This window comes from Clinocottus analis, unplaced genomic scaffold, assembly GCF_023055335.1.
Source record: "Clinocottus analis isolate CAN_PGR_092001 unplaced genomic scaffold, fCliAna1.0.p SCAF_7, whole genome shotgun sequence".
Taxonomy (NCBI): Eukaryota; Metazoa; Chordata; class Actinopteri; order Perciformes; family Cottidae; genus Clinocottus; species Clinocottus analis.
The window spans coordinates 11,988,800-12,002,811 of record NW_027176229.1 but is presented as its reverse complement, the minus strand read 5'-3'; the positions used below and the strand labels follow the sequence as shown (position 1 = coordinate 12,002,811).

The 14,012-nt window shown below is 42.5% G+C and overlaps 1 protein-coding gene across 4 annotated transcripts in view; it reads right to left on the bottom strand.

The window, feature by feature from the left end:
• Window positions 1-14,012, bottom strand: part of LOC137805239 (tetratricopeptide repeat protein 28-like) — a 159,301-nt gene that overhangs the window by 49,999 nt on the left and 95,290 nt on the right. For all 4 annotated transcript variants that reach the window (XM_068605050.1, XM_068605048.1, XM_068605049.1 and 1 more), the window contains 3 exons: window positions 12,761-12,908; window positions 7,964-8,236; window positions 6,984-7,114 (listed from right to left, as the gene is read on the bottom strand). In XM_068605050.1, the coding sequence (XP_068461151.1) occupies window positions 6,984-7,114; window positions 7,964-8,236; window positions 12,761-12,908 (552 nt within the window). The remainder of the gene's footprint in view (window positions 1-6,983; window positions 7,115-7,963; window positions 8,237-12,760; window positions 12,909-14,012) is intronic.

Here is a 14,012-nt window from a genome sequence, read left to right as displayed (position 1 = left end):
CTAAAGCCTCCATTCGTCTTGCTGACAGCTCCACTATCGATTGGGCTGGAGAAAGGGATGCAGTTCCAGAGCTTTAAATGGCTCTCTGGCCAGCCTGAATGAGGGCTGGGCTGGACTGAGGCTGGAGGAGGAGGGTGAGGGAGTGCCAGGTTTAGCCGGGAGGTCTGCCTCGAATCGAGCCTCTGATGCCTTTCTTGTCACCTGTGAATACGTGCTAGATAGCTGTGGTGGCTGGGATCAGAATTGACATGAAAAAGACTCATCAACTCTGTAATGGGGATTAGGCTAATGAAATCAGATAAGTAATTCATCACACAGGTTGGGAGCTAACGCATCAGCCAGCCTCTCCTCTGGAAGTCAAAACTATTATGGGACAACTCAAAAGCCCGGGAAGAAGAGGAGGTGGGATTGTTTCAGTTGGCTACATTGACACGCAATTTATTTCAATTCAAACCATGAGAACTAGCATTACGCTGGCTGGCACATTTAATCGGGCTCCGTCCCTTATCGTCAGCCATTACCTAGGGAAGATGAGTTGGCACATTCTGTCTTCATCCCTCTCGCCGCGTGACATCAAACCCCTCTGCCAAGATTAATGATCGGACTTTCGATTTTCATAATCATTAAAATCTCTACGGCGTTTTCTGTGCCCTGTGGTGCAGTAGAAACCCCAGGAGCCAGTTGGACTCCATCCTCCCTCTGATGAGCACTGTGTATGTCATCTATAATCATATAGTGCACCACAGCAGCAAATCAGAAAGTGAAGGAGTCTCCTGTGACCATGTCACTGTTTATTTGTTATCTACTCTGTCCCTCTGTATTGCCCTTGATTGGAACAGCTTGGAAGAAGAAGATAGACAAGGTGTAATATTAAAGACAAATTACTCAACTTCCAAACTGTGAGCGGTTCAATCAACACAAGCCACTGCAGTGTTTAGATTAGGGTTGGAATAGCATTAGCGGCAGGGCTTATGATGCTTGTGTATTGACGCTTTGATCAGGAAATATACGAGTCCAAACAGCATTAAGCTGTGTTAGAAGAAGAAAAGCCGATGCTCCCAATAGCAAAGAATCCTTTAACATTGTATTGTGTCTACTCTTTCGAAAGACCACTCTCACACACATTATGGGAACACGGTCTGAGATTCCGCAAAATGGAGAGGATGAGACATATAAACATGGAAAGGAGAGAAACTAAATAAAGAGAAGGGGAAAGGGAGGTGTGCATAACGCGGTGAGATTTAAGAGAAGTAAAGAAAGGAAGCGGAGGTGGTGTGGAAGGATGGAGGGAAGGAGAACTGGAGCATGGGGCACTGAGGAAGGAGAGAGGGAGGAGGTAGCAGAGAGCAGTAGTCGATGTTACGGCAGTCATTCATCTCTCTGACAGCCTTCCAAATGCTCCACTGGGGGAGACACAAGGCTGCGTCACCTCGAATGCAGCAATTGCACAGCGCGCACACATTTGCATAGAATTCTACACGCACACACATGCGCATGCGCACGCACACGCACACACACACACACACAGAGGAAATGCATGTCTATGAACCTCTGCTTTGGGTGTGCGTGCACACACACACACACACACATCTCCACGTTCTGGGTCAATGGTATGTTGCGGGAAATAGAAAGTCAGAACACACACCATTACACTGCAACCAGTACGAGCACAAGTCATAGCCACAGGCGTCAGTTAGACGTACAAACACACGCTGTCTCTTACTCATATGCACACATAGAAGCACATCTGCAGATGTTTTTAAACTGATGCATATGTGTTTTAACAGCAATGAGAACAATTAAATAAAACTGTTACTTAATCTGGATATGCTTTTGCATGCATGTAAACATAGCGAGTTTATAGATACAGTAGTTTATTTTACTCTGTAATTTAGAGATATAATTTAGAGATATAATTTTTTCGCGATAATTTAACTTGTGAAATGAGAAACTACTAAAATTGAGAAACTACTCAGTTCTTTAATTTGTTAGGCATATATTAAGTATACAAAAATAGGCTTTACCATGTGGTAATTTTATATAGACGTATTTTCTATTGAATAACCAGAAAACATACAACGTGATATTTATCAGATTGAAGATTTTGGCCATATTGCTCTGCCCTTAATGAAGCAAACCTTTAAGGTAGAAAACAATCTTACAATTGTACACACATGTTAACATCCTACATGCTTCTTAAAAAAAGTGCTAATATTTCTTTACAAAAACCTGCAAAGGAACAGGACATTGGACTTTGGGATGGGTGCTCCCTTTAAACACACACAAATCCTTGTTTCCCAGTCCTGGTCATGGCCCATTGGCCGATGCCTGTCGTCCATCTCTCATGATTCATGGCTAAGCAAGCTGCTGTAGAGCAGTTCTAAACCACTGGGCCGAGGAGCGCCTGTGTGTCATTAAGGCACAGCGGGCTGGACATGCTGTTAGAGCCGCTGCACAACGGCCAGCTCTGTGCCTCAGTCTAGCACACCAGGAGGTGAAGAAGCAGTGACTTCTATACATGTCTCACAGTGCTTTTACTTGAAAAGTAATATCAACAGCTGAGTGCACTCAGAGACTAAATCGTAAAGTAAAATGTACTCGGTGAACAAGAGGAGTGTTGCCTTTTATTTAGCTGGACACCGCTCTCTTCGGGCCCCCACCCAGCATTTTAGTTAAATTAGCTCCTCTAATCATCCCTAAATCCTCCCTCATAATCAGCAAAGCCGTGGAGGCTAAAGAAAGGAGACAGGGGTTCCAAGTTCCCCCCTCTGCCATCCTCTATTAGCATGGGCCCCGAGAAAGGCAGTGGAGGCACACGTCCATACCCTAATGACTCCTTAATGATCCCCTCCTCTACTAGTGCTGACAAACACTGACACACCCTGACCCTGACAAGAGGAACACCCACACTTGGCCCTCTTCCTCACCCCTTATTTAGAGGCTCATCTCTCAGCCATCCGCCTCATTATACAAGATAGTGTCCAGCAAAATCCATCCAGCCCCAAACTGGCTGCAAGATAAACACACATGATAAAATAGTCTGTGTCACTTTCAGAGTGAGGGGCAAAGTTTGAGTAAATTCCTTTTGGCAGACGGAGTGAGAAGGAGAGAAAGTATAGAAAAAAAAGAGCTAGAGTTGAAAAAAAATAATGTCAATAAGAGACAGAGTCTCTACCACTTTTTTTTTTCCTTTTTCTCTAATCGTGATTTCCATTTCAACTTGGGGTTGGGGGAGTCAGCAGCGGAGCCTCTTTTTAACATCACACGAGACATAATTACAGAGCAGGCCACTGCCATCCCGCCTCAGTTTCTCCTAAATACTCACACCCCAAAATTAGGGGTTACCTCGTTCAAGTTAAACCTACTATTTGAGATGAAAACATCACAGACAAACAGAGGGGACGGGAAAGGGAGTTGAGAGAGGAAATACCGAGTTTAACAGCTTTCTTTCACAATGACAGAGAAGCCCTTTGTTAAAGATGACTACTAGCCAGCCTTGGACAAAGCCAGGTGTGGAAACTTTGACAAAAACAAAAGTTGGAAAAGACACAAGACTAGACTATGTGTTTATGTTCTATCTGCAGTATATGTGACAGCTGAAACTGTGCGAAGGATGTTTCCAAAAGGCAGCAAGCTAAAGAAAAACACTTCACGCTAGCCTATGACCTCATAGGTTTGGACCGTAGCTTCCAGTCCCAGTCGCGGATGACAAAGCGCTCACTCTTTGAGCCTAGCCGCAGTTCCTTATTTTCTGTTTTTTTTCCCCTCTATTTTCACAGCTCTCCTTCTTAACATATTCAGATTCAGGGAGATTTAATATTGTCACGAAGTCTGCCGGTCAGCTACAGGCAAGTAGCCAAAACTAAAATTGCCTTATTTTGCAGCGTTGTGCTTTATAGAGCCATAACAAAGGTTTTCTTCCCTGGTAATTAGAAGAAGAAATGAGATCCTATGCATACCTCCTTTACTGATATTACAGGACCCAGGTACTGTACTTGATTTATACATACATTTAGTACATTTATCTGGAATCTCTTTCTGCTTCGTCATCACACACAGGCCACTGTTCCCCTTGGAGTAGTGTAAACCAGGGCTTTGAGTTATGATACTAGTATTGGTGGTAGTATCAGTTTAAGTATTAGAAGACATACACAAGGTAAATGTTGCCTAGTGACAAACAGTATGTCTTTAAGGGATTAGGTAAAATGTATTAAATAATAATCCCAGTATTTAATTCATTCTTGTCACCTGTAGTCTACATGTTGAAGTCCTTGGTCAAAACACTGAAACACTCATCGGTCCTGATTCCTGTGTCATAGGTGTAGAGGTGTTTGTGTGAATGTGTATAGCTTCTGTTGAGCTGGGGCATCTTTCATGTTAGCCTCAACCACCAGAATGTGTGAGCGAATGTATGAACTCGCTAAAGTTTGTGGTTGCTAAGACTAAAAAAGCATGACATAAACGCAGTTCATTTACTGCTTATTACACTTTTGTACAACATTTTTAGAGATCATGATAACATTGCACACATATATGTAATTCCTAAGATCTGGAAATGTAGCGACAACACCACAACAATGTCCACTTTGGCAAGAAACACAGCCAGTAAAATGATCAGACAGGTTGTAAACAAGCAAACAAATTAGTTGGATTATAAACCTTTTAAATTTTAAAGGAGACTGAAAGTGAGTGTACCAGAAATGTTGATAATATCAGTATGGTTAATTTTAGCATTCATTTGTATTTCCTCTTCAGTGATATCCCCCCACATGCCTTAATGAGTACAATCTAATTATCTAGAACAGATAGGAATGATGGCCAAAATAACATATACAAGTGTTGCAATAAATCTAATTTTCCTCTAATGGTGGATCTATCAACAGCCAAAAATGACAAAAGCTGTGTAGGGTTGATTCCGCACACACACACACACACACACGCACACACATGCGCACACACACACACACACACACACACACACACACACACACACACACACACATGCACAAAGCGTAACAAGTTCAAAGAGTTCATTTAAAAGTGTCTGTCATCTTCCAAGCTTTTTTCACCCAGGCAACATAATCAAAACCCACATCCCATATCAAAGACACATGATCCACCAGGACCTTTCATCACATCAAACATTTCACTATGTATATGATTTCATTAAAGTCTCTAGGAAATTCTCTGTCACTGCAATGCAATCTCATTAAACTTGTTACAATTCACATATGGCACATATTCCTTTATCACTGGAATCGATGCCACTTCGAGTCTCTCTCCTCTCCACACTCTTAGACCTTAGGCTGCGTACTGGAAATCCAGTCAGAATCAACATCCTGTCCCCAGCCTCTAGGAAGTGACCTCAGCTTCAGAAAGGCCAGATAAAACGTCCACATCAGAAACAAAAACATCAGGCATGCCGTAATGAGCTATCCGCCAGGCTCCAGTGTGTTCTGAGGGAGACCAGGTGGTGTTACACACATATGACTCTGATTAGGGGGCCTTCAGAGGAACAAGAAGGAGTGGGGGGGGGAATGCAGGGCCAATCAGGATGTTTTCTACAGTATTGATGCAACTATTAAAAGGTGTTCAATGACCTCCACTGGGCCCCAGGACACTGGCACACATAAGTGGCCCATTTGGCATTTGTGCACAAGCAGGGAGGTGCAGTTTGGGTAATGTTTTCCTTTAAGAAAAAACTTGTGAGCAGTCTAGCTCCAGTGGCTGAAAGAGTGGTCCACTACGGATTACAGCAGCTTGAAACTGATATACTGCAGCTTGATACAGATATACTGATACCATACTGCTTGGTCTTTAAAAACCATTAGGAGCAGACTCATAATAGTCTGTATATTGGATATGGTAGTGGGCATATACACAGTTGCACACATACAATAACAAATAAAAAACACGTAATCAGACATTTGACTGTCCGATTACTGCGACAGCTAACTGTGTGCAGAGCAGTCAAATTCTCACAGCAGACACCAAGGACCTTGCATATGTCCTCTATGTCTCTCACCCATCTCTAACCTTATTACATGGCAGAATGTTTTTGGCAGTGTTGTCTGTAAACTCATAATTATATGTCTACTCTGCACATATCCTCAAACTGTGAGAGGGAGAGATGTCAAGGGGACCTCTGGCCTCATTCTTCAACTGCAAGTTTCATCCTGGTGCATTGTGTTGCATTTGACTGGACTGTTTAAATGTCTCCTGATATCAGGGAACACAAACAAGCAGGCCGGCTGGCCTGTTGGGGAGGATAAGGTATGAAGGGGAAACGAAGGCCATTCTTCTCCTTGTGACGGGAATTGTGTTGGAACAAGCACCTCCCCCACACTCCCTCCAATAAACTGGTTGGCCAAAGAGAGCGAGAAAAGCCTGAGATAAAGTGAGGAGAGAAAGAGGGCATCAGACAGTAAGAAAAAGTAGATCAGTCTGTTTAATTTTTCTTCCCTCTTCTTCATTTTCCCAATTCCCTCCCACTTTCTCTGTCCCATATTCAGAACAACCTAATCTGTGTAAATTAAATTCCAAAACCGCCGTATGTTTCAAAGCCCCAGACTTACTGCTACATGGACCAGATAAACATCTGCCTAATATCTGCATAAATGGTTTGCATTGATAATAAGGTGAACCAGCTGCTAAGGCTATCCTGTTGGCCTCTGCTACAACTGCCTCACTCTCTCTCCTCCCGTTTACCTTCATCTGTTCTCCGCACCAACTTGACACCCATGTTTTTAAATAGACGAAGAGCAGCAGCATCTCTGTGTCCTTCAGCCTCCACCTTGAGATACCCTCTAAAAAGCCAGAACAGAGAAATGCTGGGCACAGCACAATCCCAGACCTACAAAATGATAAGAGACTCAGGGAAATGTATACTTTTTAACCTCAAGTCATCGTCCTCTGCAGTTTGTTTGCTCTAACCATTTAAAGACTGCTGTCTTTAAATCGACACACACATACAAACATATTACCTCTCTGTCCTTTAGCTTCATGGCGAGAACGAGCTGGTTGCGATGGTTGGTCAGTGCTTCTCGATAGTTTCCCTTGGAGAAGAATGCAGAGCCCAGATTCCCATGAGCACGGCATTCCCCTGTTTGGTCACCTGAAGACGAAAGAAACAAAAGAGATGAGAAGAGCCGACAAAGTATATTTACAGTACAGACATGGTACTGGCGTTTATTTCACATCATCCCAACGCGACTGTTGAACAGCGATGCGATGAACCACATCTATGCCACTGCACCCTTAAAAGGGAAAGTGGCCATTCTAAGTTCTCCACAGTAGAGCGGCTTCTGACAGCTGGTAGTGTTGATCTCAATGCTCCAGAGGGTGAAAGGGGAAAGCCTTATTATTTCTGCCTGACAGAGAGGCCCCACAGACAAGGCCAAAGTAAAGCGCAAGCTCTGTGCTCCACCTGAGAACCTCAGCTCCTTATCTCCAGCTGTTCTACCCAGTCATGTGTCAAACTGTGTGGGGGTGAGGAGAGTGGATGGAGCCAGTCTGTGCTTCTCTCTGTTTTCATTTCTTTCCCTACATTACACAATTTTTTTTCTTTACTTAACCGCCTTTCTCTCAAACCATCCTGCCTCCACCTATATGAACACCCACGCAGTATATTCAGTATACAACAAAAAAGTTGATTCATTCCTGCAATTTTCTTGCACAACAGTAGGGTTCAACCTCTGGGGAATAGAAATGTCCCAACAAGATTTCACGGCAATTCATTCAAATGTTGTGCATCACTGGCTAAAGTTAATTGGCAACCATTTTTATAATTTATTGGTACATCATTTCTTCATCTTCAAGACCTTAATCTCTGGGACATTGTGTTCTGAACATTCAGATAAATTCTAAACTATTATTTATAAAAAATGTTCAACTTGCTAATTAAGTGTTATTTGATGCCCTAATCTACTTTATTATTCCTCCCTTACCAGTTCAGGCCTCTTACCTAAGGTCTTGGACACCTCCAGGTCCTGCTGCATGTAGCCAGTGCTCTTCTCTGTATTGCCCAGGGACCAGTGGGCGCTGCTGAGGGCTGAGAAGACGGAGCCACGTAGCTTGAGGCTGCATGTGCCGATCTTCAAAGCGGCTTCCAGCACTACAACAGAGGCTGTGTGGTGGCTCGCGGTCAGCAGCTCCTGGCCAATCACAGACACCACCACAAAGGGACTTTTGTCCAGCTTCATCTTTTGCAGCTGCTGATAGGTGGGCTCGAGAGACTCTGTACAGGAAGAACATGAGTAGAACAGAGATTAGAAACAAGCTCCAAAATATGGCGAAAAATAACATTGTGCCAACGTGGCGACTGACAACAGTATGTGACGTTGATTGCAGTAAATGTGTTACAGTGGTTGTGTTTTGTCTGCCTGGACAGCCGCCCATAACTTGGCTTTCATTGACAATTTGACAATGTATCAACATGTGAGCCATTTTGTCTGTTCCATCCACTCTGATGGGGATAATCTTTGGCAATTTCCCACAGCAATTTAGAGTATTGTGGGCAACTGTCTTTACAAACCACAAAGCAAAATTACATTTCTGCCTTCTCTTCGTGTCAGTTGATATGGTTGTTTGAGAAGAATACAGAGGGCTGAGTGGGTTTTGAGATGGAGTTTAAAGAGTGATGGGGAAACTAATGCAGCTAATGTACAACAGTATCAGCAAGACAAAAATACAAAGCAAAGGAGACACACAAGGTGACCTTTGAAGAGGCTGAAAATGCACACAATGACATAAATCTAATGGTAGGTCGCGCAGGATTTGGGATGCACAGCCCCTCCAGATTACAAAGCCCTCTGGCAGACACCGACATCGAGAGGTTGTGTGGGGTGGGGAGCCCGCCCAAGTGTGTGTTTGTGTGTGTCTGTGTATATTTGCACTCATGTTTATGAGTGTATCTTGGGGATGCTTAATTCTCATGACCCTGTATCTGCAAATATTTTGAACAGGATTGCTACTAATTAGGTCAAAGCGCTTTACAAAAGACTGCATTGCATGGTGTTACTGTGCCTGTACAAACTGGTTACGTGTGGCTGTGTGTGTAGTCAACAACTAGCCACACATTTAGGCACAAATGAATAGTCACAATAGTTCTTGGAAACACACGGATGATAAGTCACCTAGACACACACAAACGCACGCACGCACACACAATATGAGATGCTTCCCCACACAAGCACTCAAAAGCATAACTGATGATGCTTTTCAAGAGCATAGCTTCTGTTCCAGCAGTTGGCAGAATGTCGTGCTTACGGAGTCACTGTGTGCATATTATATCCATTCATAGCTTGTAATTGCCTTTAGAGTGACACCGAGAGCTGAGGCATAAATCAAACTGAGAGAATCCTTTTTAAAAAGGTGTCATGACTGCTGCATTCACAAACGGGTAGTTTTGACAACATCAGCGTGTGTTGTTTCACAGGCACACAAAAAGTCAAATGCTAAAGCTAAAGTGTTTACAAAGGCCTGCATCAAAATATAGACCAACAATTACAACCGCTACCTCATTGATATGCACACAGCCAACAAGGAAGTCATACCAGAGTCCTTTCGCCCTCATCTTTCTCCCCTTTTGTCTGGTACTGTAAGAGGCTTTTGAAGGGTGCACTTGCAGCCAGGGCCACACCTTACTGTAATGACAGTACGCTCATGGACAAAAATACATATATGCAATGTACCAAATAATTACTCAGCTTAAGATCTCATATAAATAAAAACACATGCCATGCACTCTCCTTCCTGTATTTTAGTAAAGTGTCTTTCTGACGTCCCCACTCATCTGTCCATTGGTTCTTCCTGAAGCTATACTTCTAAGTCACAAATATATCCAGTCAATAAGCAAATAGGACTTTTAATCAGCAGTGGATTTGGGGCTATAGTTAGTATTTATGGCTCAAAAAAAATCTCAAAATAAACTACAAATTGTTTTGATTGTAATGTCATCCAGTGCAACACTGTGGAGCTTTGTGGCACAAACTATATTAGGCTTTGGCTACACAGACTTTCTTAATAATAGGATAAATTCAATGTAGGACAAGAAAGCTAGAACAAAATCCTTATCTTTTAAGTGATGATGTGATCATGTATTGATTGAAATTATCCTCTTGCTTGTTGTCTCCAGGGAGGTTACATGTCAGGGCAGCACTCAAGGGTTCCTCAAAAGGCAGACGCTAATGAACACAGCCTACCAATCCAGTTTAAGGACAATGTTTTTAATGGCAAATGATCCAGCATGGATCAATAGCTGCGGTGCTGTGAAATCATCTCTTCTGTGGTTTATCTGGAACCATAATGTGTGGGAAACAATCTGAAATTTAACGGCTAATGAAGTAAAACAGTACTCATGTGATTACATACATTATGAAACACAGCTTCCGATACATAAAACTGTGTGAGGCTGATTTCCCACAGCTAGTTCAATGCTACAGATGGACAATGCTGATATTGGGAGGAAAATTGCTGCTGGGATAATCGGAAATGGCAGATGGGGAGAGGCAGTAAGTTTCCACCTGTGTGAGAGTCTTTTGTTGAGGGAAAGTACAGTATGAATCACATGAGAGCACAACAGTTGCTAGACTCTGGAATAATGAGAGGAAACCTTGATCTATGCAAGGAGGAGTGGAAGTGTGTGGGTTAGTGTCACATACAATTCAACCCTTTCTCCCTAAGAACTGCGGCATTATACATGTAATATTAACTTTACTGCAGAAACAAAAGAAAGCTTTGATGAATTAACTCACTGTGTCCTTAAATACTATATTTTGACTTGATATATACACACACATATATATATATATATATATATATATATATATATATATATATATATATATATATATATATATACACACACTGTATATTGACTTGAAATTGTTCTCCGAGGTTCATTATTTGTCTTCCTGTATGGTGATTTATTATTTGTTTATTTGATATGGATGTCTTTGGATGAATCTCCTTGCTCTGTGGCAGAGAAAAAACATAAAGGTGTTTTTGGGAGGACAATAAACAGCACAATGTGCCGAAATGTCTGTGTGTAGATAAATGAGTAAGATAGGTGAACACTGTAATCACAGCTAGATACAATCAGCTCTTTCTTGGCAACATGGCAGCAACATTGAGTTTATCCACAGAAGGGAATAATGTGCTGTTTGCAGAACTGCTATAAGAGATTAAAGCATAATTACAAATAGATTACAAGCGTAATTACAATGCTGTTACAACCCACAACAAGAAGGTGGAAAAACAGCTGAGTGCAATGTTTTCTTGTATATGGGTCTTCTAGTTATTTGAAATGATACATTTGTGAAAGCTTTCTAAAAACTTTCTAAAAGCTTTAGCGTTGCTAAACTGCAATCCAATAGGTGGGTGAGGTACCTTAGGATGAGTGTGCTACTGTACATGGCGGACAAACAACAATTGTCAGGAACGTGGCGCTTTTCCTCCATGAAGGAAATAAAGCAACGCACGCCTACCTTTCCCTTATCAGGGGACTTTGGCTGAGTAACACTGATTATCTTCCCTGTTTGCTGGCGTAACATTGATTATCGTCCTCCTGTGCCAGGAGCCCCTTTGAGAGGATCATCATTGCTCTTAATCCTTTGACCTAGCTACCTCTCCTCAACACACCTTGGATTAGGTCCTCTGCTGGTTGCTTGGCACCGTGGGAAATAGGGTAAACAATTAAGAGATTAAATGGCTTGGGCTAAATGTTGTTCTTCCCCTACAGAGAGAATCCATTCTGGTCCATGATGCTCAGGTCTGGGCTAGCACCCAAAACCTTTTCTTGTTTTGGCTTCAGTGAGAGGCTTATACACTCAGTGTTGCTCAGATGTGCTCGCCATTCTTTATTCTCTTAGCAATATTTTTTTTCATCTGCATTTGCACACAAATATTCAGAGCTACACTGTATTCAATCAAAGAAAACCCGATTCCTCACTGAACAAAGCCCTTTAGAGCTGCTGATCTCATTGTACAGTTCAGTCAATTTTGGATTTATAAAACAAATCCACATATATTCACAGGCACAGTTATCACAAAACTTTGGAAAAAAGAGGATGACAAAGTGAGACAGCAGGATGACTCAGTCTATTTTGGCAGTCACTGCCATACAGAGCTGAAGAATCTTAAATGCTCTGCAGTGGTCATTTTAGGTAAAATTGTGGCCAGTTTTGTCTTAAGGCTCATTGGGCTGGCCCACAGTGATTATTCATGCACAGGTCACTGCAGTTGGCTGATACAACAGATAATAACTCATAACAGAAAGAACACATTTAGTAACAATCTTGGCTTGAATGCGCTACTTATAAATCCACTCAGCTTTAGGAAAAAGGCTTACACAGGGGCAGACACAGACAATGGCATTAGTGTTGGATGCTCATTAAGATAACAGGCTATCTATGTGTGTGATCAGCTCGTCTGACAATACGATATGCTGAGGCTGCAGGCGTCAAGCCTCAGGGTCCAGCAGTAAGTACTTGACACCAGCAGTCAGTCACGAAGACAGACAGACAGACAGACAGACAAACAGACAAACAGACAAACAGCCTGCTGGATAGATAAAAAAACTGACAGGTAAAGTCACCCCAACACGCTTATTGACTGACAGAGTGTGAGGAGTATTTCACAGACAGCTGTTGGGGGACAAAACATGTGGAGGTGGTGAAGCATACAAACGGAGACACCAAAACACATGAACACGCCGTCTACACACACATATGCAAACACATTCCACAACTAAATTTCTTACCTCGTAGCGGCGACTTCATGGCGGCTTCGACCATGCCCACCAGCAGCTGGAGGCTCTTGGGGTCTTGGGCCAGCCCGGAGGCGAAGGCGGCCAGTGCGTCGGCATGGCGACCAAGGTACTGAAGGGCAACACCCTGTCGGAAGTATGCCTGAAGAAGGAGAGAAGTAGGAGGCATCAGGGATCCAGTCTAGTGACCCAGCATGGGGCTTTATACAAACACATCACCAGACACACTCATTTCACGCCATTTACAATTTTTCCACATGAGCAGTTTTCTGAGCATGGCACCTCTCTCCTCTGTAGTCCCATAATAAAGTGATCACTGGGGGTTTGTACTTGTTAATTGGATTAAAGGTTTTACATAAATACACGTTACACTGGCTGGATGCCTTCTCAGGAGAAACTATTGTTTTTCTCTTTAATATTTTGTATTCTGTTTGCTGTGGGAGTGAAGTGCATGACAAAGTAGGGGAGTGGCATTTCTCTTGCGTTAGAAAAAAAGTTGAGAGAGTAAAAGAAAAAGGAGAATGAGAGCGCGCTACTTACTCAAGTCAGTATGTGGCGAAATAAAAGAACACCCATGAATACTTCAGATTGTGCATTCCCTTTGTCGGGTCTCAGTTATAAAATAATAACAACTGGCCGGAGTCTGTTTTTGCCATATTTTCACATCAGATGAGTCATGTTTTGGGCATGAGAATCGCTCTTCAAGCAAACAGAAATTAACTACATTTGCCATCTAGTCTGTTATTCACAGAGCTGAGAAAGTCACATTGTTGTGGAGTATAATAATTCAGCCCCACTGAGATAAACTGCATGCGAGTGCTGACATACTGTATCTTTCTGTAAGAGACCAAAATGTTTTGGAACATTCTTCAGATTGAAAAACTAAAACAGACGCCGTCTCTGGGATCCAAAGCTCTCTCAATAAGTGTGATTTTTTCCCCCTCACATTGTGTGTTTGGACTAACCAGAGAAGAGAAATGTGTTATCCAAGCAAGTTTGTGACTCAGAATGTTTGTGTTTGAGACCTGATCAGACAGTAATCCTTGTGAGTTGTTAAAACCTGACTCTGGTCCAGTCCAGTAATTGTAGCAAAGAGAGATGGAACTAGATCCAGCTCATTATGAATCCAAATGAATCCAAACGACTAAATCTCGCCTTGAGAAATTAAACTGTCTCAGAATTGACATCAGAAACACATCATTATAGCGGCAAAGCATGGGGAGGGAGGGTCGGGGGGGGAATGAGG